The 27109-nt window shown below is 39.3% G+C and overlaps 1 protein-coding gene across 3 annotated transcripts; it reads right to left on the bottom strand.

Annotated features, from left to right (window-relative positions):
* Nucleotides 1-921: 921 nt before the first annotated feature.
* On the bottom strand, nucleotides 922-26887 carry NRBF2 (nuclear receptor binding factor 2). 3 transcript variants are annotated; one of them, XM_005602404.4, is made up of 4 exons: nucleotides 26615-26887; nucleotides 9199-9283; nucleotides 4189-4229; nucleotides 922-3065 (listed from the first exon to the last, which is right to left on the bottom strand). In XM_005602404.4, exons 1-4 carry the CDS (start codon nucleotides 26642-26644, stop codon nucleotides 2355-2357), a joined length of 867 nt encoding a protein of 288 aa, XP_005602461.1. In that variant the 5' UTR covers nucleotides 26645-26887; the 3' UTR covers nucleotides 922-2354. The 3 variants fall into 3 exon arrangements, with proteins under 3 accessions (XP_005602461.1, XP_023499636.1, XP_005602462.2); XM_023643868.1 differs by lacking the exon at nucleotides 26615-26887 and adding an exon at nucleotides 13214-13331; XM_005602405.4 differs by lacking the exon at nucleotides 9199-9283 and having other exon boundaries at nucleotides 26615-26857.
* Between the last annotated feature and the right edge of the window lie 222 nt (nucleotides 26888-27109).

Genomic DNA, 27109 nt, shown 5'->3' with positions numbered 1-27109 from the left:
CTATTTTGAAAATATCTTCTTCCTATTTCCTTTTAAGCAGGGTTTCCAAGAAGCGTGGATCACCTCTGGTTACCATGGCAGTCTAGCTAAGATTGTTACTGCATACTACTTACTTCCTAGAAAAAAATTTCCATTGTCATTCTGTGAAAAGCCAAAAATAAGACCTCAAAACTAGGTTTTCTGGGCTTTTTAACACCCAGTTATCTGAGTTCAATAGTAACTGGCCACCACTAAGGAAGGAGGGACAAGAGCCTGCTAAAATTCCTGTACATTTAATGGAAGCAAGCAATTCTTAAATCCCTTTCAGTGCCTTAAGCTAGACAGAGAAGACACAAGAACACCTAAAAACTCCACGGAGGAGAGAGAACACGAGCCCAGAGGCTAGGTCCTACAAGTGAAGAAAACCAGTTTTCAAAGTATCTCCTCTAGGGAAGACATGGTGCTAGGATGCTGTAAAGATACCGTGTCATCTTGGTCAAAAGGCACACACATAATCTATTAACAGACTCAAATACAAAACTTAAAAAAACCAGACTCAACAAGGACTAAACAGTCTGAGTAAGAGCTTCGACAAGAGAAAAGTAAAATTAGTCCATTTAAAATGCATTTGTTAGTGGAGATGCATGGAACAGGGGCCTGTAAAATACATGTCAAACTCTCAAGGAAACAGGAGGACAGGGTGGGGAGCAGAAGGTAGTGGTAGAAAAGGAGGGTGATTTAGAAAGTGTTCAAGTCAAAACATAACAGCTCATTCTTTAAAGGGAAATGGCTAGCCTAATAATAGTTTATTTGGGGCACAAACTTTTAAATTTGAAGTTTTATAAGGAAGGTTAAGCAAGGAAAATATTCTCAGAGTCTGGGATACCACAACACTGAGACGGGCAAATTAACATAACTTTAACAGAGAATACAACTCTCAAGTTATTTTAAGATGCTAGTTTATTTTTGGTTTCAGCAGCAGCAAGATGAGACAGGAAAAAATGTGACCTCTGCAGTCACTTCATCTCAGCCTACTTCTGCTAGTTTCCTCACTAAACATGAGCCCACCACTATCCCCTCAACCCAACTGTTTCTTAGTACCTCAGGAACATGCTGGTCATCCATCTCTATCATTCCCTCAAAATAAACGAAGTCTATGCTTTAGACACACCCAGGGGCTTGCACCCACGAGTTTCAGTTATATCCTCCTCCCCTTCCCACTCCGGGACCGCCAGCCTGTGCAGAGAGGAGACGGCCCAGGCAGCGCTTCGCAACCACTGAGCTCTGCCGGGGCGCACGTGCCCCAGGGACGGCCGCCGCCAGCCCGAGCGCTGTCCACGTGTGCGAGGGTGAGAGAAAGGTTGGGAACACATTTAAACCTCAGGAACTTCCTGTTCTTTTTTCACCCTAGTTGTAGAGAAAACTGACTACAAAATACTGAAGAAAATCTTTAACAAACCAAGGCAATCATTTGACAGAATCTCTTCAAATTCATATTCAAAATTTACAAACACAGAAGCCATACAAAACTTGCTTTTTAACTACCAACCACATTCAACAAAGGTATAAAACACAATTACTTTATTGATTTCTTACATCAAATACTGCCAACTAGCATTACTTCCACTCATGCATCATTAAAAACAAAAGGACATTTCCTTGGTATTTTCAAATGATGCATTATACAATAAACAAAAAAAGTTAGAACTTAAAATGCACCCTGATTAATTATGTAAACTGGTAATTTTTTTAAAAAGCATAACTAACAATTTGGTTCCTTTCTTCATAAAATGGAAATTTAAATATTTCTCCTGATAGTCTTGAGGTTATCATTATGTTATGAGTAGTGCAAAGTGTGGCACAGAGTTTCATCTAGACAGGGGTGTCTTACACACCTTATGAAACGAATGAAATGTGCATAACAAAATGCACACAGTCAACGCATGATAGAAGCATGTTTCAAATACAAGGCAGCGCCTCAGGCCACCTGTTATTTAGGTTTTGCATTATCATTTATGGCCTTATAAATTAATTACAAATAACATACTTTTATACATTTTAACCCTGAAGATAAGAAAAATAATTGTTGCTTGAAAAAAATTATTCCAGGTAGCCATTTGGTTTGTATCAGGAGAAAGTGAACCTCCAAGAATTTAGTGTCTGCCAAGTCTGGAATCATTAGCTCGAGTCAGTAAATCAGATATGCGACATATTTCACAGTGACTGTTTCCAAGTCCTGGCAACGCCTCTTCTCCACAGTAGCCGATGATGGGCGTCTCCGGAATTACCCTTGCGTGTGGTTTTCCCTTTTTTTTTTGCCGGATTAACTATTACAGCATTATTTCCTCTTCCCGCCTCTTCTGTGACCTTCCATTTTAATTATTCATAAGTCCTTTCAGAATATCCTCAGAGAGCTCCATGAGGGGAAGTTCTGGAGATGGAAAATCCAAGGGAGGAAGATTGGGTATCGGAATATCCTTGGCTTTCCCAGTATTTGCGGCAAACTTCTGCCAGGTTGGAGAGGCTGCAGCAGTTTCTGAATGTGGTGGCAAGCTCCATAACTCTGACTTTTCTACAAAATCAGCATCCACATCCAGCTCCTTGTCTATTGGGCCTTTTAGAAGTCTGGCCTTTTCAGCCTTTAGTTGTTTATTTTCTTTCCTTAATCTTTCATTCTCAGCCACCAGGAATTCCACAAGCCTCTTCAAATCTGCAATTTTGGTTGCCTGCTCCTCTATAATTGTTTTATCATCTTTTGGGGCTTTGCTTCCAATGCATGGCTCTGTTGGCTCACTCTTCTGCTGAAGTAAAAATAGGAGAGTGTCTGGATCCCTGTCAAAAACCCGCTGAATTTCAGACAGGTGCTTCTCCGTGGGAGGGCTGTGCTTCTGAGAGAGCAGGGGACTGTGTCCCTCTGTGTCCTCAGCAGAGGGTTTGTGAGATGCCTGCAGCTGGGCAGCTGCATCCTTGTCTATGCTTTGCTGGGCTTTCAATCTTTCCTCTCGCTTTGCCCGCTTCCATCTCTCCTGGATGAGGAGAAGCTGTTTCATGTGGCTGTCTCTCTGCAGTTCCAGTGATAAATGAGCCTATTACACGAAGGAAAGGAACAATTTCACATTTTAACACCTCTGTAGTAAAGTCCAGTAAATACCATTCCTAAGATCCTCCTTTAGGAATAACCCAGTAACCCTTAAAATTTATATACTATGTTTGCAATTCAACAGAACCTCAAGATTTTTCCAAAAAACTCAGTCTTTCTAGGTAAGCTAACATTTTTATTCATAAACAAAACACCATTTATTCAGGAAGTCAGTCCTATTCCAAATCAAGACACCGAAGCAGTGTGTTGAATGTGCCTTACTCCTTCTGCAAAGCCATTTGTACTCAGCTTAAACTTAGAAAACTTTCCTCTTTAGACATTAATTCCACAACTAGCTAGAAAGCCTTTCTATCAACAGGGTGCTCAGAGGCTCATGCACGTCCATCTTACGCAGCTGATACGAGCAGTTGGAGACAGTCAAAGGGAAGTGCAGAGGCGAGAACACAACTCTTCGGTTCTCTTGGTTCCGTCTGAGGAACTGGTGTTTGTCCTGGCTGCTGACATCCCCCAAGAGAAGAGATGGCCTTCCTTCAATCACACAAGTATTTAGCAAGTACCTCCTACATACCTGCCACTTTCAGCATCAGGAAATCATCTTTTGATAAAGATTTATCTTTGGATAAAGATACCTTTAAAACCCAGGCAGGCCCTCCCCAAACACATAAGACAAGTTGGAGCCATTGGTATCACAAATTTTTTAAAAGCACCAGAACTGCTTAGAAATTCAGGAAAAGACAAGTTCAGATTTAAATTATCTTTGACAAGCAAAGGGAAGGCCAACTGGTTTCCCCTTCGCCAGGCCTGCTTACTCACTGTGAGCTAAGGATCAGAAAAGGCCCTAAGATGGGTCTCTATGGGACACTGGGCCATCTAAGATCTATGAGGAACCACCAGGAAAAAGGACAGAAGTTTCTGCAAGCCACGTCTGCATATCAACAGCAGCTCATTTGGTTTTAACTTCCTTTCTGAAGTACTCTTCTCTTGCCTATTTTATATATTTTTGACTGTAGTGTTTTGAGAGGGACACAATGCTTTATTTTATACACAATTCAAGTCTCCACAAGAAAATCCTTCTAACCATTGTTGCAAACATTAATAAAGTGTCTCACCTGCTCAGACTGAGTCAGCTTCATGGCTTCAGAAAGATATGCTGGTAAAAAAAGAGAGGCACATTACCACATGAGCATCATCATTTTGTAACTAATGGGTCAAAGAAGAGTTTAATACTCCTCATATGACAGAGAGAACCCATCTTAGAAGCAATTCTGCTAGAGCTATCCTGTTCCTGAAAAGAAAGAAGGTGGGGATTTGAAAAAAGATAGGATTCTTAACTTCTTCAAAGACAGATGTCAGTGGTAATCAAATGTAGATTTTCTCTACCCCATCTTGAAGGGCTTTGTTCTTTAAAACACTTGTAGATTTCACAATTAAAGAAGTAAAGATGGCCTGATCAGAAAAAGAGGATTTGGGAGGATTAAAATTAAACAAGAACCTATCAACACCCTATTACACATTACGCTCACAAAAGTATCAAGAGATTGATTATCAATGACCTTTCACCCACATGAATACCTGGACTATCATTTTGGGTTCCTATAAAACTACTTTTATTGAATTCTTTCTGAGCTATGCCATCAGCCATCTATGAATTAGGTAGTTAAAAGCCCTAAGAACTTGCTGACATATTTATTGTAAGCAAGTTGTTGAGGACAGTGTAATGTCACTTATGAAGACCATAAATGGTCAATAACTCAATGGACTTCTCTCGGATCTCTGGATCAGTTCCTGGATGACTTAATTTGTTTGAATTTAAATAGTCACTGTAAAAATCCATGCTTTTCCTGCTAGAAAGCTTAAGGCCAAGTTCTCCTTCTATCAAATATGTCAGAACTCCTGGTGCACTTTGTGAACTCCAGGCCACGTCCTTCCTCATTTTATCTTTCTATGGATTCCTCATCTACTTACTTTTGACTATGTTTTATATTTTGCTATATTCCTCTTTGAGGCATTTCCTGTCTGGGACAAGATGGGGTATAAATAACTATTATTAATAATAACATCGTGCACAATTAATCTCCATTTTTTATGTCTTGCCTACTACAAATTTTTGGCATATGTCATCCCTGCATTAAGTTCCTTTTTGCCTTTCTGCATATACTATAAGGCACTGCTTTGTGTCTCGTCTGAACCTAAATATTGTAATCATTTTCTGAGTTCCTGACTTAGGACGGTCGTCCCCCGGTTCTCCCGTTGTCCTCAAGGTACAGATCACCTGGATGCCTCCGGCCCTAAGGGAAGATGCAGAATTGGTCATACAGCCTTTGCTCCAGCCATCCTTACATTTTTTGCCCTCAACTTTTTTTTTTGTCTTTTATTCTTTTATTCAGTCGGGATAGCTGCATAGAGACTAATTCTTTTCCTTTTGTTCATGTTTAAGTCCACGGAGACGTGGCATCTATTGCTACGATATAGGGTGGATGAGTTTCCCTAGACATCTCTCCCATTATGTCTGCATACATTTGTCTCCCTGTCTGAACTAGTGTTTGCTTTAAATCCACTTTCTTAACAAATGGAGCAGTTTCACAAAACCAAGCTTAAACCAGCTGGAATGCTTCCCTTTGTAGAACCCTGAAACTATAATATGACATAGGGCGGCCTCGAGGCATAGTGGTTAAGTTCACGCACTCTGCCTTCAGCGACCTAGGGTTTGGAGTTCGGATCCCGGGCACAGACCTATGCACCACTTACCTAGCCATGCTGTGGCAGGCATCCCGCATATAAAATAGAGGAAGATGGGCATGGATGTTAGCTCAGGACCAATCTGCCTCAGCAAAAAGAGGAGGCTTGGTGGTGCATGTTAGCTCAGAGTTAATCTTACTCAAAAAAAGAGAAACTATAACATGACAGAAGAGGATACCCAAGGACACCAAGTTCCCAAAGGGCAAAGAATTCAATAAGAGTCACACTGTCACTGAAAGTATTTCTCACATTTCAATTTAAAATCTGGGCCTTAAAAAAGTTATTTAAAAATTATTTATTTATTTATTTACTTTGTGAGGAAAATTGTTCCTGAGTTAACATCTGTGCCAACCTTCCTCCATTTTATATGCAGGATGCCATCATGGCATGGCTTCACGAGCGGTGCACAGGTCTGTGCCCAGGATCCGAACCTATGAAACCGAGGTCCCCGAAGCAGAGTGCACAAACTTAACCACTATGCCCCTGGGCCAGCCTCCTCCCCCAATTTTTGTTTACTATGACTGTATGGTCATGGATTTAGTCCAAAGTCACAACAGGAATGAATGCCCACCAAGACAGAAACTTAGGAAAGGAATACTTCTCTCAGAAAAATCTAGCAATTCTGGTTAAACTGCTTCCTTCAATTATGATACAAGGCTAATATTCAAAGTAGATATTAGATACATGATGGGGAAAAGGAACTAAGAAAATCTGAAGAATCTATTACTTCTTAAAATAACATCTAATACTATTCTATCATAAATCTGTTAAACTGGTACCAAAGTATAAATTCTATAGCCTATGTGCACACACACAGCAAAATATTGCCTCTGAATGACAAAGACTGATCTGCCCTGAATCATTTTCATGTCACCACAGCCTCATGGGAAGGTCAAGATGTGTTTTCAACCAAATACATATGAACACCGTACTCTGTGGTCTGCTCGTCTTCTGAAATGTTCATTTTGACTTCTAAGCATTGTTTATGGCTGCTATCAACTTCCCATTTAAGCTTTTGCTCTTTTTGCTGTCTGTGAACAAAAAAAAAGGAAGTGGACTGCATAAGACTGATACAGGAGAATTACACCAATCCAGTTACAGGTGTCAATCAAGGGTTTAAAGCAACAGATTCTGCTAACAATGCTGAATCCTTGGGAGTTTGTGACTTCTTAAACTTTCCTTTTTTTCAATATAGGGTGGTAAAATGTGGACACCTCCTCCTCCCCATCTCCTGCCAGATTTAGATAGTTTTTTCCTTCTGAATTTAGTATCTCAGCTTATCTGGCAAATGAATGCTCACATGCTCAGTTTCACCTAATTCAGCCACTGTCCACTTCAAGAGTGAATTAAATTCTACCCTTTCCCCAAAAGGAAAGAAAAACCAAGGAATCTCTTTATTTCAATACATTTACAAAACAAACACTATGAGAACACTACAAAGTACAGAGGCTGTGTCCTTAGCTACATAGTCTCAGGTAAATTTTTAGCCTCAGAATCTCCCCTGAACTCTGACAGACACAGAGGCCTCTTCTTGTGCCCTTAAGTTCTCTCATGTCAGGCTTTCCTTCCTATCGGTCTCTTTCAGAGGTCAATCTTTCCCTGTCACATCTCTAAAATGATTTCCAGATACCAGGCTCCTTCCTCTCAGAATACACCTACATCTACGCCTCCCCAAACACCTCTGTAAGCCAACTCAGAAGAACAGAGATCATTCTAACCACATCCATTTTCAAACTAGCATCACACGCACAACTCTACTCTAAAACACAACACAAGGCTATTTTTAACGAAGTCTAAACACCAAATCAAATCGGCTCAGTGGGATTAACTCATCACACTTAAGCTCTATCTCCATAATTAAAGCTAATGGGATCCAACAGGCTGCCTTTATCTTTTCTACTCCTGAGACTGTCACAGAATTTAGATACTTAGATATTTAGACACGGAGAAAAGAGGGAGAGATGTTTAAAGCCCAACATTAGTTTTAAACCTTCAAATAAAGACAGAGACGTAGGTAAGGATTGAAGGAACTGTTTCTCCCTTTTATATATTCAGAATATCCTACTGCTCATCGCCCAACATATGCTGATCACCCCATTTGAACACGTTACATATGTGTAACCATGATCACTCTGCGTCACTTAACTAAAGGTATCAGTGCACTGTGGCATTCGTACACAACATGGTTTTCTTAAATAGTGTAGTACATTGTCTTGTTTTTATAGTGACTACAGATTTAACAATTTGATTCATAACAAAATACGGTTTATGAAAGTTTAAAGAGCAACAGCTGCCAAGTTTGTTTTATAAAGCCCCCATAAAACTCACCATAAAATCCACAAAGATTTATGTGCTCAGCCCTACAGCTGAAGGGGTACACTTCAGCGGCAAAACTAATTCTTTAAAAATAAGACCAAGTTTTCTCTGAAAATTACTAACTTTTAAGCAAAGATCACTGACATGAGGACTTACACAAACCAGTGTCCACGGTGTGGTCTATACTTCAGCAATAAGGCAACAAAGGGGCAAAACAGGAAAGAACATAGCTTGGATCATCACACTGGCCTAGAGGGAAAGGAAAGGGCCTCCTCCAGCAAAAAGACCAGAGGCTTGCTCTAAGAAAGGTGGCGACACCCATTTTGGATGCAACATGAGTTAAACATCCTCTCCTCAAAGGTTTTAGGTTTGATACTCAGCCAACAGTCTGTACAAAACAGACCCCAAAGATCTATTTCTGAGTTCAACATGTGCTAGGTTATGTGACTGACTGGGATAAAATAAGCTGTCTGATAAGAAGCTAATAATTCTAAATTTCATACCTAAAACAAAGCTATCAGCAGCATGATATCATAGTCATGAATGTATAGATGAAATATTGAGAAGGGAAACTCAAGAAAGACCACAGGAAAGAATTTTGATGGGTTTTGTATTATCAGCATCTTAGAAAACAAAACTCAGTGAAAATCAATTGGCTGGAATTAAATCAGTTATTACTTTCAGAACCCAAAATGGCTATTTGAAATCCAGACTCCTTTTCTAGAATAACTAAGATGAACTCGCAGGCTTCTTGCAATCCCTTCTGTCTTTAGGGATCTTCGGGCTCAGAAAGCTGTGTCCAAGAATCCTTTCCCAATATGGCATATGCAATCTTTATGGTTTAGAAAGAAGACTGGGTTAGGAGGAGCTGGGAAATCCAACACAGTCACTTGAAAAATAATCCAAGCCGATGTTCCAGTGGGTCAGTGTCAACCTTGTGTGTGCAGGGCAAGAACCCACCATTACTATTGTGACTTTCATTCTAAATGAAGTGTTGGGAGATACTGGAGAAAAGAAACTGCCCTCTAGTTTTAGACTCAGTACTTCTTAAAAAGAATACTCACCTGCAGCCTTTTTGTGACAAGAAATAGCCTCTTCGTATTTCCCTGCAGCTAATAAACGATCTGCTCGTCTGCTCTGTTGATGAGCCTAGAAAACAAACATTCTTAAGTTCCTGTGAGTCACAGAAAAGACATGACTTTAAAAAAAACTTATAAGAATTTAAATAATGCTGTTTGTTGCCACACATCAAACCATTACACCTCTATCTATAACTGGGGAAATCTAACGGGCAGCTCCTTGAACTACAGCCTCTGTAAGTTTTGGCAGCTTCTCTCAGTTCTACTAATAAACCATCAAGGTTAACACTAAGCACTTAACTCCTTCATGACCCACAATCTTTCAGTCTTCAAAGATTAACCAAGAATTACAATCATACATTGTTACTCAAAATGTGTATTTTCTTGATTTTTAACAAGCTCCTTTCAAAACGAGTTATTTTGTAGACGGTTTCACTAGTCTGTATAGTTTAAAAACTACAATCAGGAAATTACTTATCACACAGAAAATTCAAGCTTCTCTTATCAACTCATTATTCTCTTCCAACATTAAAGTTACTATTTATGATTTTAAGATAAAAAATATGTACATTGTACAGTTGAGGAATTAATGATACCAATATTTAATATTACAGGGAAGATTTTTTCACGTACAATTCACCAAAACAACAAAGACAAACTCAGAAGTTCTGAAAGCAAACGACTAAACTGCCCCCAAAGGTAAAAGTAAACAGATTAACTAAGTAGTCGCTGGCTTCCTTTCATTTGTGTTACACTTCAAGAAGGACTATAACTTTGTGAATGCATTTCCCTCTCCTACGTAAGGAGAGCCAACAGACTTAAAGGCGTCATGCATGTCACAGAGGTGGTACAGTTAGCAGGCAAGGAGAAAGACAGAAAGACCAAGTCTTATAACTAGTGTAATGTTTTCCTTACTAACAAACTCATAAATGATTTAGCAAAGCTGCTTTAAAAACGTGAAAAGCATTGTACACCCATGTTCATAACAGCGTTATTCACAACAGTCAAAAGGTGAAAGCAACCCAATGTCCATCAATAGATGGATGAGCCAAATGTGGTATATACAGATAATGGAATATCATTCAGCCTTAAAAAGGAAGGAAATTCTGACACAAGCTACGACACAGATGAACTCTGAGGACATTAAGCTAATAACAAAATATAAAATAAGCCAGTTTTGTCACAAAAAGACAATGTATGATCCCACTTCTACGAGGTACCCAAAGTAGTCAAACTCATAGAAATGGAAAGTACAACGGTGGTTGCGAGGGACTGGGGGGGAGAGAAAAGTGGGGAGTTGTTGTTTAAACGGTGTAGAGTTTCACTTTTGCAAGATGAAAAAGTTCTGGGGATTTGTTGCACAACAATGTGAATATACTTGAGACTACTGAACTGTACACTTAAAACGATAAAGAGGGTAAATTTTATGTTATGTACTTTACCTTAATTTTTAAAAAAACCAAAAAGCAAATCTGTTCTGTCAGGTGTAAACTATCTCGGATGCTTTTCAAAAAACGTGTCACTGACGCCTCATAAAAATACTTCAGAGAATCACTTTTGCAACTGAGATTAGAAATATTCTGGGCATGTTTACAAATCACACTCTGAAAAAGAGAGGTGAAGACAAACGTAGAAAACAGCCCTTCCAGCAATGCATGCTCTTTACATTTTCCCCACTTCTATTTTTGTAAGGAAGAAACAAGCGACACTCTTAAAAGCAAGATCATCTCTTTCAATTGTTTCAGAGGCTTTTTATTCTTCAAATAGTAATTAAACAAACTTTTTCCGTAAGTCTCAATTTATTCCTGAAAATAACCATGGGTAACAAGAAATGACTGGGGGCTCTAAAATAATTTTAACCATGGAGTCTTGGACTGAGCAAAAAATATATTCTGAACACAGGAGTATTTTACAGTACCAGAAATGATACAGATCTTTTGGGAAGAGAATGTATATGATGAAGAAAGCTAAATTATGATCAACAAGATTTCTCTAAGGAATGTGTTCTGATAGTATAGTTAAAGCAAGTGGCACTCAATCAACAAGGTTCTAGGTAGGAAAAGAAATGGGAACAGAAGGGGGGAATCTTCATGTGCCTTTACCTTTCTGAGCTCTGGAAGAAGCCCTACATAAGAGACAAACTTTCTCTGAAATTCCAGAGCATCTCCTAAGGAGACGGGGCACAGCACCGATGCAGCCCTACCAAGAACTCAGGGCCCTGGGCTCCAGTCCTGACTCTCCCACCAAACCAGCCAATTTATTTCATCCTTCAGGGCCTGTTTCCTCACCTGTAAAATGAGGGAGCTGGACCAGATCTGTGATTCTCCAGTTTTAATGGAACACGAATCGCCTGGGGACTTGGATAAATGCGGACTCTGACTCGGTAGGTCCAGAATAGAGTGTGAGATTCTACTCAGGTGAAGCTGAAGCTGGTTCCTGGACACACTTTGAGAAGCAGAGATGAGATGCTCTCTGAGGTCACCTCACTCTAACACTGTGTCTCCATCATCTCCGTCTCTGATGGCATTAAACATTTTCTACTTTGTCATATATTTATGAAGCTCCCTAATTAAATTTCAAGCTCCATGATAACAGGATTGTTTCTTGAACACCAAAAAAACAGAAAGTTCTCAAGTGTGTCTGTGAACAAGACTTCAAGGCTTTTCCGACTCCTCTAAAACCTCCCCCATGTAAAGTCCAAGCTCTGATCACTCTACCAATTCAGGAGTTACATCTCATTTAAAAAGACACACCTACTCTAGGTCATCTGGCACCTCAGCAATCAAATTTCCTATTAAAAAATACAGTTCCTACTAAGTTTTTGTTAGACATCCAGCAAACACAGACTCTGCTTAGAGCTTGACTGCCTAGGTTCAAATCTCAGCTTGCACACTTATTAGACATTTGGCTTTCTTAACTTTCTAAGTTTCCTCATGTTTAAAATGAGGGTGCTGTGAAAATTAAACTAGTTAAAAGACAGTAACAGGACTGAAGGCACTTGCCATCAAAAGTTTACAATGTAGTTCGGCAGACTAGACTAAACTGCATTTTTTTTAAACTGAAGATATTGTAGCACTTATTTTGACAGTAATTCTTATTTTTAAAACAATTTTTAAAGATCTTTCTTTAATATTAAAATTGAAAACTCTTTAAATACTGTTCTTGATAGAATCACCAGTAAAAATCAGTCATTAAATGGGCCAGCCTGGTGGCCTAACAGTTAAATTCACACCCTCCACTTCAGGGGCCTGGGGTTTGCCGATTCGGATCTGGGGCACGGACATAAACATCACTTATCAAGCCATGCTGTGGCAGGCGTCCCACATACAAAGTAGAGGAAGATGGGCATGGATGTTAGCTCAGGGCCAGTCTTCCTCAGCAAAAAGAGGAGGATTGGCAGCAGATGTTAGCTCAGGGTTAATCTTCCTCAAAAGAAAAAAAAAACAGTCATTAAAAGTATTACATCCATAAATACATTTCTTTGGTAATTCAAAATAAAACAGGAACAAGAGGCAATGGAAATGAGAATGTTGGCTGGGGATTCTAAAAGTAGTTTGTGCACTGATATTTTGTAATTCTGATAACATGTTTCTCTTCTGACAAGTATTTCAAGACGCAGTAAAGGGTGCCAGCCTGGTGGCATAGTGGTTAAGTTCGCATGCTCCACTTCAGCAGCCTGGGGTTTGCAGGTTTGGAGTGACCTAGCATGGCTCGTCAAGCCACGCTGTGGCAGCATGCCACAAAAAATTGAGGAAGATTGGCACAGATGTTAGCTCAGCAACAATCTTCCTCAGGCAGAAAGAGGAAGAATGGCAACAGATGTTAGTTCAGGGCCAATCTTCCTCAAGAAAGAAAGATGCAGTAAGATTTTACGGAAAAGACTATCTCAATATTTCATACTCGTTCAGAAAGGATAAAAGACACTCCAGGTATTTAGCAGTGATTTCACTAAAATTCAAATAATTTTTAAGCCAAAAATGCAATTATTTGGAGTACTAACCTAAACAAATTGAGCTTGAATTTATTTTCTTCTTCAATAAAATATCAACATTATCAGCAAACCATTAGGACAGAAAAAGTAACTTAACATGCTTGAAGAACTTCAATTCCAGGAGCACCTAAACATATAAAGTAAATATTAACACACAGAGAAATAGACAGCAACATAATAATAGTATGGGACCCTAATACACCATTTACATCAATGAATAGATCATCCAGACAGAAAACCAATAAGGAAACATAGGCCTTATACGGCCTATTAGACCAGATGGATTTAACAGATATATATGGAGTATTCCATCCAAAAGCAACAGAAGACATATTCTTCTCAAGTACACATGGAACATTCTCCAGCAAAGATCGTATGTTAGGCCACAAAAATGTCTTAACAAATTAAAGAAAATTAAAATCATACCAAGCACCTTTCCTGACCACAATGGTATAAAACTAGAAATCAACTATGAGAAGAAAACTGGAAAATTCACAAATATGTGGAGATTAAAAAACACGCTATTGAACAAGATCAATGGGACAATGGAGAAATCAAAAAATACCTTAAGACAAATGAAAATGAAAATACGACATACCAAGACTTATGTGATGCAGCAAAAGGCATTTGAAGAGGGAAGTTTGGTGATAACCGTCTACCTCAAGAAACAAGAAAAATCTCAAATAACCTAATTTTTACACCTCAAGGAACTAGAAAAAGAAGAAAGTCCAAAGTTAATAGAAGGAAGGAAATAACAAAGACCAGAGTACAAATAAACAAAATAGAGACTAAAAAGACAACATAAAGATCAATGAAACTACGAGCTGGTTCTCTGAAAAGATTAACAAACTTTTAGCTAGACTCACCAAGAAAAAAGAAAGAGGACTCAAACAAATAAAATCAGAAATGAAAAGAGTGGACGTTACAACTGCTACCACAGAAATACAAAGCATGGTGAGACAACTAGGAACAATTATACTCCAACAAATTGGAAAGCCTAGGAGAAAGAGCCAAATTCCTAGACACATATAACCTTCCAAGACTGAATCATAAACAGAGAAAATCCGAACAGACTGATTACTAGTAAGGAGACTGAATCAGTAATCAAAAACCTCCCAACAAACAAAAGTCCAGGGCCAGAAGGCTTCACTGGTGAATTCTGCCAAGCGTTTAAAGAATATCAATCCTTCTCAAACTCTTCCAAAAAAACAGAAGAGGAGGGAACACTTCCAAACTCATTTTCCAAGGCCAGCACCACCCTGATACTAACTGGACAAGGACACAAGAAAAGAAAATTACAGGCCAATCAATATCCCTGATGAACTGATGAACACAGATCCAAAAATCCTCAACAAAATATTAGCAAACCAAATTCAACAACACATTAAAAGGATCATACACTACGATCAAGCAGGATTTATTCCAGGGACACAAGGATGATTCAACATCCACAAATCAATCAATGTGATAAACCCACATTAACAAAAATGAAAGATAAAAATCATATGCTCTTATGAAATAAATGCAGAAAAAGCATTTGACAAAATTCAACATCCACTCATGACAAAAACTCTCAACAACGTGGGTATAGAGGGAACACACCTCAACATAATAAAGCCCATATATGACAAGCCCACAGTTAACATCATACTCAATGATGAAAAGTTCAAAGCTTTCCCTTTAAGATCAGAAACAAGACAAGGATGTCCACTCTTTTTTTTTTTCTTTTTTTTTTTTTTTTTTTTGAGGAAGATTAGCCCTAAGCTAACTACTGCCAATCCTCCTCTTTTTGCTGAGGAAGACTGGCCCTGAGCTAACATCCATGCCCATCTTCCTCTACTTTATGCGTGAGATGCCTGCCACAGCATGGCTTGCCAACGCATGCCACGTCCACACCCAGGATCCGAACAATCGAACCCTGGGCCGCCAAAGTGGAACATGCACAGTTAACTGCTGTACCACTGGGCCAGACCCAAGGATGCCCACTCTTGATGCTTTTATTCAACTCAGTATTAGAAATCCTAGCCAGAACAATTAGGCAAGAAAAAGAAATAAAAGGCATCCAAATCGGAAAGGAAGAAGTAAAACTGTCACTATCTGCAGATGACATGATGTACTGAAAACCCTAAAGACACCACCAAAAAACTGTTGGAACTAATAAATGAATTCAGTAAAGCTGCAGGATATAAAATCAACATACAGAAATGTTGTATTTTTATACACTAATAATGAACTATCAGAAAGAAAAATTAAGAAAACAATCCCATTTACAATTGCACCAAAAAGAATAAAATACCTAGGAATAAATTTAACCAAGGAGGTGAAAATACACTAAAAACCATAAGATATTGATGAAAGAAATTGAACACACAATAAATGGAAAGATATTCTGTGCCTGTGGATTGGAAGAATTAATATTGTTAAAATGTCCAAACTACCCAAAGCAATCCCTATCAAAATTCTAATGGCATTTTTCACACAAATAGAACAAACCTAAAATCTGTATGGAACCACTAAAGATCCCAAAAAGCCAAAGCAATCTTCAGAAAGAAGAAAGCTGGAGGCATCATGCTCCATGATTTAAAACTATATTGCAAAGCTAGAGTAATCAAAACAGTATGGAACTGGCATAAAAACAGACACATAGATCAATGGGACAGAACCAAGAGCCCAGAAACAAACCTATGCACATATGGTCAATTAATTTACAACAAAGGAGCCAAGAATATACAATGGGGAAAGGACAGTCTCCTCAATAAATGATGCTGAGAAAACTGGATAGCCATAGGCAAAAGAATGAAACTGGACCACCATCTTACACCATATACAAAATGTAACTCATAATGGATTAAACACTTGAACTTTAGTAAAACCTGAAACCATAAAACTCCTAAAAGAAAATATATGCAGTAAACTCCTAGATTGGTCTGGCAATGACTTTTTGGATTTGACACCAAAAGCAAAGGCAACAAAAGCAAAAATAAACAAGTAGGACTCCATCAAACTAAAAACCTTCTGCACAGCAAAGGAAATGATCAATAAAACAAAAAGGTAACATACTGAATGGGAGAAAGCATTTGTAAATCATACTTTGATAAGGGATTAATATCCAAAATATATAAAGAACGCATACAACTCAATAGCAAAAAAACCAATCTGATTAAAATATGGGCAGAGGATCTGAATAGACATTTTTCAAAAGAAGACATATAGATGGCCAACAGGTACATCAAAAGATTTTCAGCATCACTAATCATCAGGGAAATGCAAAGTAAAACCACAATGAGCTATCACCCCACACCCATTAGAAGGGCTGTTATCAAAAAGACAAGAAATAACAAGTGTCGGTGAGGATGTGGAGAAAAGGGAATCCTTGTGCACTTTTGGTAGACGTGTAAATTGGTGCAGCCACTATGGAAAACAATGTGGAGGTTCCTAAAAAAAATTAAAATAAGAACTACCATATGATCCAGCAATTCCAATTCCAGGTATTTATCCAAAGAAAATGAAAACACTAATTTGAAAAGATATCTGCACCCCTATCTTCATTGCAGCATTATGTACAATAGCCAAGACACAGAAACAACCTAAGTGTCCATGAACAGATGACTGGATAAAGGAGATGTGGTATCTACAGACAATGGAATATTAGCCATAAAAAAGAACGACATCTCGCCATTTTCCACAACATGGATGGATCTTGAGGGCACTGTGCTAGGTGAAATAAGTCAGACAGAGAAAGACAAATGCCATATGATCTCACTTATACGTGGAATCTAAAAAAAGAAAAGAAAAAACAGGGCGGTTGTGTGGTGGGCAAAATGGATGAAGCAAGTCATAAAATAAATGAGTTGTGCAGATGTAGCGTGCAGCTTGATGCTATGGTTAATAGTACTGTATTAGTATCTGAAGGCTGCTGAGAGAGTAAATCTGAAAAGTTCTCATCAAATGAAAAAAAATCTGTAACCATGTATGGTGACAGACGTTAACTAGATTTATTGAGGTGATCATTTCACAATATATACAAATACTGAATCATTATGTTATACACCTAAAACTCATATGATGTTTTATGCCAGTACTATCCCAATTAAAAAAAAACTTCAACTCCATGAACCCATTTTCATCTCCCTAGTTGCTATATACATGAGCTCAAATTTGTTTTAACCTTTGGATTTCTTATAAACCTGTATAAATCTGACCTTTATAAAAATCAATGTTCTCTTTGCTGTCTTAATTATCTTCTCCATTCTAATATGTCACAATTTACTAATCATTAGTAGTTGTTTCCTTTAGGATTGTCCTTTGTTTTAAAATTGAGGTATAACTGACATAAAACATTATGTTAGTTTCAGGTGCACAACATGATTCAATATTTCTATATATTGAGAAATGATCACTACAGTTAAGTCTAGTTAACAACAGACACCATACATAGTGTTGGCCTAAGTAAAGAGGTAAACTGAGGCACACTCAAAAAGATGAGTTTATTTGGAAACAGCAGAGGAAGTGCAATTTGGGACAAGCAAACTGTAGCAAGCTACAGGCAAATCCGTTGAAGTTTTAGGGTAGGTTGAATTTATGGGCAGGAAATGTAAAGAGAGCAGAGTTCAGTTAGAGTCAGTTAAAATCAAAAGCAAATGGAGACCAGCCTTGAAAACGTCCATAACACAAAATCAGTTCAGTCACACAAACGAAGCTCAATTCAGACCACTTTGTGTGACTACAGGACCTTGGTCATTTCCTGCTCATGCCTCTGGCAAAACTTCTCAAGGTTCTATGAGGCAACCTCTGATAAACACCCCCATCATCCAAGAAAATTCTAACGCTATCAGTTTTCTATAAATCAGGCATTTATGGAAATCAGTTTCTTAGTCCTTAAGTTTCATCCTCCTGAGAGCTCATGCATGAGATTCTCCATTTTATATCCTCTGGTTCTATTTTAGATTGAAATTCTTTCAACAGGTACAAAAAAATTTTTTCTTGCCGTGAGGACTTTTAAGAACTACTCTCTTAACAACTTTCAAATATGCAATACGTTATTAACCAAAGTCACCAAGTTGTACATTACATCCCCATGACTTATTTATTTTATAACTCTAAGTTTACACCTTTTGACCTCCTTCACTCATTTTGCCCATGCCCATCCCCCACCTCTGGCAACTAAAATGTTCTCCGTATCTACGAGCTTGGTGGCTTTGTCTTTTAAATTCCACATGTAAATAAGATCCCATGGTATCTGTCTTTCTCCGACTTATTTTGCTTAGCATAATGTCCTCAAGGTCCATCAATGCTGTTGAAAGTGGCAAGACTTCATTTTTACAGCTGAATAGTATTCCTTTTGTATAGAGATACTACATCTCCTTTATCCATACACCCATCGATGGACACTTAGATTGTTTCCATTTCTTGGCTATTATAAATAATGCTGCAATGAACATGCAGTTGCTGATATCTTTTCAAATTAGTTTTCATTTTCTTTGACTAAATACCCAAAAGCAGAAGTGCTGGAAAATACGGTAGTTCTATTTTTAATTTTTTTAGGAACCTCCACAGTGTTTTTCATAGTGGCTGCACCAATTTACACGTCTACCAAAAGTGCACAAGGGTTCCCTTTTCTCCACATCCTCACCGGCACTTGTTATTTCTTGTCTTTTTGATAACAGCCCTCTAATGGGTGTGAGGTGATAGCTCATTGTGGTTTTACTTTGCATTTCCCTGATGATTAGTGATGCTGAGCATCTTTTGATGTACCTTTTGATGTTGGCCATCTATATGTATTCTTTTGAAAAACGTCTATTCAGATCCTCTGCCTATCTTTTAATCAGGTTGTTTGGTTTTTTGCTATTGAGTTATATGAGTTTTTTTATATATTTTGGCTATTAATCCCTTATCATATATATGATGTGCAAATACGTTCTCCCATTCAGTAGGTTGCCATTTCATTTTGCTGATGATTTCCCTTGCTGTGCAGCAGCTTTTTGGTTTGATGAAGTTCCACAGGATATTTTCTTAATATTCTTTCTTGATTCAGATCTTATTTTCCTTGCTTCTCTATCAACAATTGTGGTAAGCACCTTCTGATATGGGTCCCAATGACCTGGCCTCCCGGTATTCACATCCTTATGTAATCTCTCCTCCTAAAATGTGGGCTGGACCTAGTGACTTGCATCTAAGAAACAGAATACAGCAAAAATGATGGGATGTCACTACAATCTTGGCTGCATTCTATCCCCGGCTCACTTTAATGAAGCCAATAGCCACACTGAGCAGCCCTATGGAAAGGTTCACAGGGAAGAAAACTGAGAGTGGCATGCCATCAGCCAGCAAGGAACAGAAGACTTCAATCCAAAAGCTCTTAGGGAACTCAATCTTGCCATCAATTCTGTGAGTGACCTTGGAAGCAGCTCCTGCCCCAGTAGAGCCTTCAAATGGGACCACAGGCCCAGTTGACACTGACTGCAGCCTTGTAAGAGACCCTGAAGCAAAGGACTCAGCTAAGCCACGTCCTTATTCCTGACATGTAGAAACTGTGCAAAAACAAATGTGTGTTGTTTTAAGATGCTAAATTTTGCGTTAATTTGTTATATAGCAATAGATAACTAATATAATAACAGTATGGTATCTCTGTCTTTTATTCTAAGCTGTCTCAATTTCTATTCGGAAATAGATAATGTTTAAATAGGGAAAGCAGCAATTGGCCAGTCCTTGTGCAGCTGATACCCTATCACTGAATACTGAGTTATTAGATTTTTGTACCACAATCTCACATTAAAGTACTTTCTGGCATTCAGTGTTTATAATAATTGACTTAATTTTGTTCTGAGAATCTCTTGGAAATTCTGATGGAAATCTGGACTTCTGATCCAGCTATGATGGAATAGCTAACATTTGCTTACCCTCTAGCTATAAACAATTACAAAGCTGGACAAAATATATAAAAACACGTTTATAGACACTGAACAAAAAATAACAGAAGGCTACAGTCTCAAGAAAAGGGAAACACAGAGGGTGAGAGCTGCATTCATCCTAGCTTTCTTTCTGAGGGCATTTTCCAAAATGGAGTGGAGGAAAATAAAACCCAAGCAGAAGGCAGTATCTCACCGGGCAGAGGAGATGGAAACTGGAGCCAAAATCTGACTTTGAATTTGAAGAGGATAGTCTAGGTAAATTAGAGGTAAGTGCAGTGAAGATGTCCTAAAAGTATGCATTAAAAAATAGTCCCTGGCCAACATCTAAGCTGTATATGAACAGGGCACAATTTCAGGAGGCCAAGCAGAAGCTCTGAGCAGAGATTTCAGAAGCCATAGGGTGTTGAGGAGACAGGCTGCAGTCTGGCCCCAGGCAAAGTATAGTAACTTTAGTGAATACCTGGGGCTTTCAGCTAAGACCCCAGAAAGGCTAGCCCTGGTATTAAGGACCACACTCCAGACATTATGGGTAAAGGTAAAATAAACCTACCCTAATAAAGCCTAAAATCAAGCCTAGGCTGGATCAAGGTGATCTGCCAGTATTTTAACCACCAGCCAGAACAAATCTTAACACACTTTAGAGGAAGATTAACAAATTCAGAGTCTCTACAACATATCATCCACAATGTGTGACATACAATAAAGTTACTAGGCATGTAAAGCAGGAAAAAGTGATAATAAAGACAAAAATACAGTAGAAAAAGGTCCAGAGATGATCCATATATTGGAATCGACAGCCAGGCACTCAAAATAACTATGCTTAAGATGCTAAAGAAAACAGAGAAAGAGGACACAATAGATGAAAAGAAAACTAGAGACATGGCATGAAAGTTCTTTAAGAACAGGGACTTTGTCGTCTTCACTACTGAATCTTTGAGGTCCAGAACGGTACCTAACAGTAACTACTCATAATATTTGTTGGTTAGTTGGATGGATGAATGAATGGTTGCATGGAAGGACAGGAGAGGTTATGTTGAGAGTTGGTAACAAAACCAAACACTGGTGAATGCCAAGAGAACATCACTGTATTTCAGAGAGAACAGTAGAATAAAACTCTACATCAAAATCTAAATTAAGTAACTATGTACGTATATACATACATACACAGAGAGACAGAGAGCCAGTCATTGGTATACTTACTTCATTCACCCAGTCTCTAAGACATTTTAACCAGAATTTTCCTACTCCCTCCTGAGTAAAAATGAAAGCCCAATACTACAAAATGTTCGAAAACCTTTATAAAAAGTAAAACAGGGGCTGGCCTGGTGGCAGAGTGGGTAAGTTCGCAAAATCCACTTCAGGCAGCTCAGGGTTCATGGGTTTGGATCCCAGGCGCAGACCTACACACCACTCATCAGGCCACACTGTGGCAGCATCCCACATACAAAGTAGAGGAAGACTGGCACAGATGTTAGCTTAGAGAAGATCGGCATCAGATGTTAGCTCAGGGCCAATCTTCCTCACCAAAAAAAAAAAAGTAAAACAGTTTCAGATTTAGTAATGTCTTACTATATGCCCTGTACAAATTTCTTCCTCACTGAATCCTCCTCAAAAACAGCCAACACTTTCCACATGCCCCATTCCTCTCTGTGAACTACTCTTCTTCCTAGACAATCAATATGACTCCTATGGGAGTTGCCATATTCTTATATTACCTTGTCCCCTGGACACCTAAAGAATCCGTTCCACCAGATTTTCAAACTTAGGACCAGAGAGTACGTCAAGAAAGTTTTAAGCAGTTACAACTAATGTGACATTCAGGCGTTGGCCAGGTGGGAAAAGTAGGTCTGCAGAGAAGATGAGTAAAGCAGTCAAGCCTGAAGAGGCAGAGAGGGAGAATCTGATTATCTTTGAGCCCCAGGTCTCATATGTTCTTAGAGCCACCTACATTGTAGCCCCACCATTCCTGCAGCTTTCTTTTGATTCCAACAAATTATCCCTTTTGGCTTAAGCTAATTTGAAGTGGGTTTCTATCACCTGCAACCAAGAAAAATCCTAACAAATACAACTAGATTACTAAGTGACTGGCCTCACTAGGAAGTAGTTTCTACTTCTACATGCTAACTTCTTTAAAAATACAGGTTCAATACTGTCTTCTTTCCCAAAGGAAAATAGTATTATCTTCCATTACTTTGCATTGATTTATTTCTGTGTCCTTTGTGAAACTGTACATAAAGATGGAAAAAAATGGAATACCAGACCAAATGCAATACTGAAAAGGAGGCAGAGGAAAATCTAACGTACTCTTGAACCTTGTGGTAGGGTCTTCAATGAAGAGCAAAGGAGAAACCTCATTCACTCACCCTTTCCCAACCAATTCATTCTGTCTCCTTAAAGGAAAGTCGTATCTCCTAACACTAAGTAGTGAATTGACCTTCTAACTCATGTAATGCAATTATACTTAAGACAACTGCTCAGGTGTTAGAGAAGTCTAGGAAGATCTGTTTTCAATTTTAAGTCTAAGGATCACTTTCTCCCACAGGCAGCTCTGATGCATCTTTTTTCTCCCTCAAGTTTCCAGTTTATGCTTTTTTTAAGAAATGCTACCATCTGCTGTGAAGACAAATTACAGGATTCAATCCACTAGCAAGTTGTGAAATCAATTTAGTGCAACATAACCAGCATTAAAAAAAAAATCTAATAGTAAATATTAGCGTGCATGATGTATAATACCATACATATATATTTAAGATATAAAGATTCAGTTTTAGTTTTTTGTTTAAGTGAAATTTATGCAGGTCCCTGGATTTTGCACAATTCCAGGAGGCACATCCACAATGTAGCAGCTCTGCAGTAATATACACATATGTATGTGTGTACTGGTCACTATGTAAAAATTTCTCATTGTGCATCACAGTTAAAACAAATGGGCAAACACTGATCTAATAGAAAGATTAATATCATATTTACAATCCTGCTTTCAAATCCCACTATCACCACTTATTCTGCATTTCAACATCTTCATCCATAAAATGGGGAATATCTCATATAGCTACTAAGATAACAAAATAAATAGTATATGTAAAGTGCCTGATGCCAACCCCAGCACTTAGTAATTGTTGGATAAATCTAAGTGCTCTACTGCCTTTCTCCAGTGTGTTTACATTAAGCCCAGCCTAGACTGTGACAGGATGAATTTCCCTTGAAATTTGTCAGGGCAACAAGAAAGTGGTACCAACAACCTGTTTTTACCTCAAAGATTTTACTGCCAATACAATTACCATGGGATAGTTACAAAGACTCCAGGTATGTAGAAGGCCATTCTTTGGACCATGATATCTGACTCCTTTTCTTGGATGAGAACTGATCACTCTAAAGGGAAGCTCAGTTACTCAACAAAACATATTCTCAGCACTCTTAAAAGGGCCAAACACACAGAATACAGTTGTGGCCACACAATCACATGGACCTTGTCCTTAGAGTTTGCAGAGTAGCTAAGCAAAGCATGAGCAACAGTAATGTATAAATCAAGGTGTGACATCACTTCCCAAATAGGCAGCAAATAAACCAAAGAACTAAAAATTATCTCACACAAATTTTGACATTTGCGACCATCACTCACACTGCCAATAAAATGGATGGAAAGAATTGTTATAACTTACAATTTTTCCATATGAAAAATTGACAAAAAGAAAAAAACTGATGAAACAAAACTTAATGAGTCGGAAGACTATTTTTCCTGCTCAATGGAAACATGGTTTATTTTTCTTTTGACCAACTTCAAAAACCAGAGAACCAGAACACAACATCTGTACTATGTATTAAAATGACTATTTCAATCCAGTCTCTTCCTTATGTCAACAACTCACTGTGAGGAAATAAGCCTACAGGCCCTTACTGCAAACCTAACATAAAAGAAGCAACACTAGAGCAGAGGCACTAAAAGCTGACAGAGAAATCTGGAGTCCAACACAGATAAGGACCATAGCGAAACGAAAATGATGAGAACACGAATACAGAAGCATTGCTAGAAACAAGCCATGATATCAAACTAAGTTCTGATCCATAATGTATTTGAGTCACTGTCCTAAGTAATTACTTAATTTCTCTCAGTCTGAGCTTATTTATTTGTAAAACTTGGAAGCAGTTCTTACTATATTCCAAGGATGCTCCGAAGACACATGATTATAAACGTAGGTACTATAAAAAGTCCTTATACAATGAATTTGGACTATGTTAAAATGTCATTAGAGAAAGTCTGTCTATACTACTTGGATTTTCAAAGGTCCTCATGAAATCATAGCATTGAGAACTATTGCTCAGGCTGAGTCAACTGGGCACTAAGTTCGATATCTGCTGACATAAAAGATGACAGTCTTCAAAAAACCCCACTCTTCTAAAACTGAGTGATAACAAATTCAGAGGCTCCAATTCAGAGACCCATCATTGGTACTTAGCAGCACAGTTAAAATGATTCAAGTATGTGTTCATCTCTGTTCCATCGTTATCTTCTAATAAACAGCTAGGCTAGAAGTCAGATCTTTTAAATCTCAATTGGTTTAAGAATTCAAGATGCTAAGTTTCTGTTACTTGTCCACAAAAATTTTATGGCTGGCTTATGGAATTATGCTAGCCTGCTTAACAAGACTATTCAAAATTCTCCTCCATAACAAGGTAATACTGTTGCCACCATTTAACTAATTTTTCCTAAACTGGTGATTCTGCTGCTCCATCTACAACTGTCACCCAGCTCCAGTCTTCTCATAAACTACTACACACTAGTGGAGCAGTTGGCTGAGGTTACGCTGCAGCCTGCAGCCAAATAAAGCAAAGCTAACTGGAACTGAATCAATTGTCATTTTGCAAGGACACTTGAACTTTGAAGCACTTTGTAAACTGCTGGTTATTTCTAATAATATTCCTGTGAAGTTTCATTATTGAGCCATCCATTACATTTCACTGCAAACTATATGTCACCTTAAAAACAAGAAAAGTGCAAGATATTTCCCTAGTTTTTAAAACTTACACTCTAGTCCTTTTTAAGCGTAAACAACTGTTACCAAGGGAGTAGGGCTCAATTTAAGAACACTGGGAGGCTTCTCTGAGCAGCTAACCCAGCACCAGTTATTTGGGAACCAGCTTTAAATTCTAGAATCTTAGGCTCTTCAAGTTCAACAAGTCCAAAACTTTATTTTACAAGTGAGATTTTAAATTACAGGTTTATGGTCTGTATGTTATTACAATATGTATTATTAGGTATATATGTATGCGTATAGATATATACGCATACTATGTATATATTACCTACATAGTATTATATATGTATGTCTAAAATACATAATATGTATTATGTTATTATAATAACATAATAGCTCTTACATTGTACTATGTACCAGGTACTGTTCTAAGCCCTTTCTTTACACTTATTTACTCCTTTAATCCTCACAAGAAACCAGGAAGAGTGACGTCAATTTGCCCAAGGTCACAAAGCCAGAATTCAAATCCAAGCAGACTAGGTCCAAAATCTGTACTCTTAAACCACCAGGCTCTACTGCTTCTCTACATAATGGTTTCAATCCAGCCCAGGGCTCTTCCAGGACTCTAGCGTTCAGACTTCCAACCTGAGAAACTAATTCTCCATACTTCCTTCTTCCAATCCTACTACCGCAACTGAATTGCAAATCTGTGACGCTTAAAAGTTCCTCCTGTGTGCAACCATAAGTAATCGGACTTTTGTATCCAAAATAGGTACCCTCTCTGAGAAACCAAAAGATGGAGTGGGCCAGTCAGAAAAGGACTCGTATTTCCCGTTGTTGTTTTAATCGCATCACCAGAAATGCCTAAAAACATAGTAAGTAAATGGGCTATCAGCACTTTTTCTGAGAAAGGCAAACATCTACCGTATTTTCATGATGCCTAAAGTGATGAAACAGCACTAAAAACAGGGACGGCCCCCGCTGTCTCTAACTTATTCGACAAGGGAGATTCTCAGTTTATGCATTTGAATGTAGGCGAGAAACGGGTGAAGGGAAAAATGAGAAGGGTATTACTCCAAAGTGGGGACACTCGGACCTCAGACCCCCTGTGACAGCAGTTGACGGCGGTATTACACACCATTTCTGCCCGGACAGGCTTCGGTGCCTCTCCGGGCTGCAGGGAGGTTGTTACGTGGCGTCTGGAGGCATTTCCTCCGGCCTGGAGAGGAGGTGGCAGCCCCGGCTGGTGGGAGCCGGTCGCCCGGGGCCCTGTGGCACGGGGTGCCCGGAGGCGGTGGGACATGGGATGCGGGAGCTTCCCGGGATCCCCGGGGAGGGCAAGGTCGGGGGCAGCTTGCCTGGAGCCGCGGTGGGGCCACGTCTGCTCCGCGCCCCCCAGACTTTCGGACCACCCCCACCAAACCCGCCTCCCGGCCTCGAGGGTCAGCGGCACGCCAGGGACGGCACTGACTCCAGAGGCGAAGGCGCCCGAGGGCGAACGCGACTCCCTGTGGGCCACTCACCAAGTTGAGGGGTCCTTCCATTACTTCCATAGACCCCCGGGTGAGCGGTGGCCTGAGGAAGGGGAGCCACGGCGCAGGGGCACATGGACGGGAACAGCACGAGAGCACGACGCAGCGCCGGCGACGGAGACCCCTCTCCGCGCCCCGGGAGCCAGCGGTGGGCGCGGAAGGAGAAGCAACCGTACCACTTCCTCCTCCGGCGCCGCGGGCCCGGCCTGCGCCGCGGCCACGCACGCGTCATGACGTCACACGCGGCTGGTTCAAGGTGGGGGTGAGGGCGGGGAGTGGGTAGGGCTCAGGGAAGGCGGGGCACGTACACTTTCTCGGGGGTGGAGCATTCCTCTCGCGAGAAGTGTATCCTCAGCTTCTTGGCTCTGACGTCGCGTGAGGAGGTGCAGCCTTGTTGTTGGAGCTTAAATGGGTGACTTCTGCTGTTGGCCTCTCCGTTTTTTTCCAGCCTGACTTTTCTCAAACTCACTCTGCTTTGCTACACCC

This window comes from Equus caballus, chromosome 1 (genome assembly GCF_041296265.1).
Source record: "Equus caballus isolate H_3958 breed thoroughbred chromosome 1, TB-T2T, whole genome shotgun sequence".
NCBI classification, from domain to species: Eukaryota; Metazoa; Chordata; class Mammalia; order Perissodactyla; family Equidae; genus Equus; species Equus caballus.
This window is presented reverse-complemented; position numbering and strand designations above follow the sequence as displayed.

Coding starts and splice junctions, on each gene's coding strand:
- NRBF2 (XM_005602405.4), bottom strand. CDS start 26,855: ATGACGCGTGCGTGGCCGCGGCGCAGGCCGGGCCCGCGGCGCCGGAGG. Junction 4,230..26,614: donor TGGAAGGACCCCTCAACTTG/GTGAGTGGCCCA, acceptor TTTTTTTACCAG/CATATCTTTCTGAAGCCATG. Junction 3,066..4,188: donor AGCTGACTCAGTCTGAGCAG/GTGAGACACTTT, acceptor TTCGTGTAATAG/GCTCATTTATCACTGGAACT.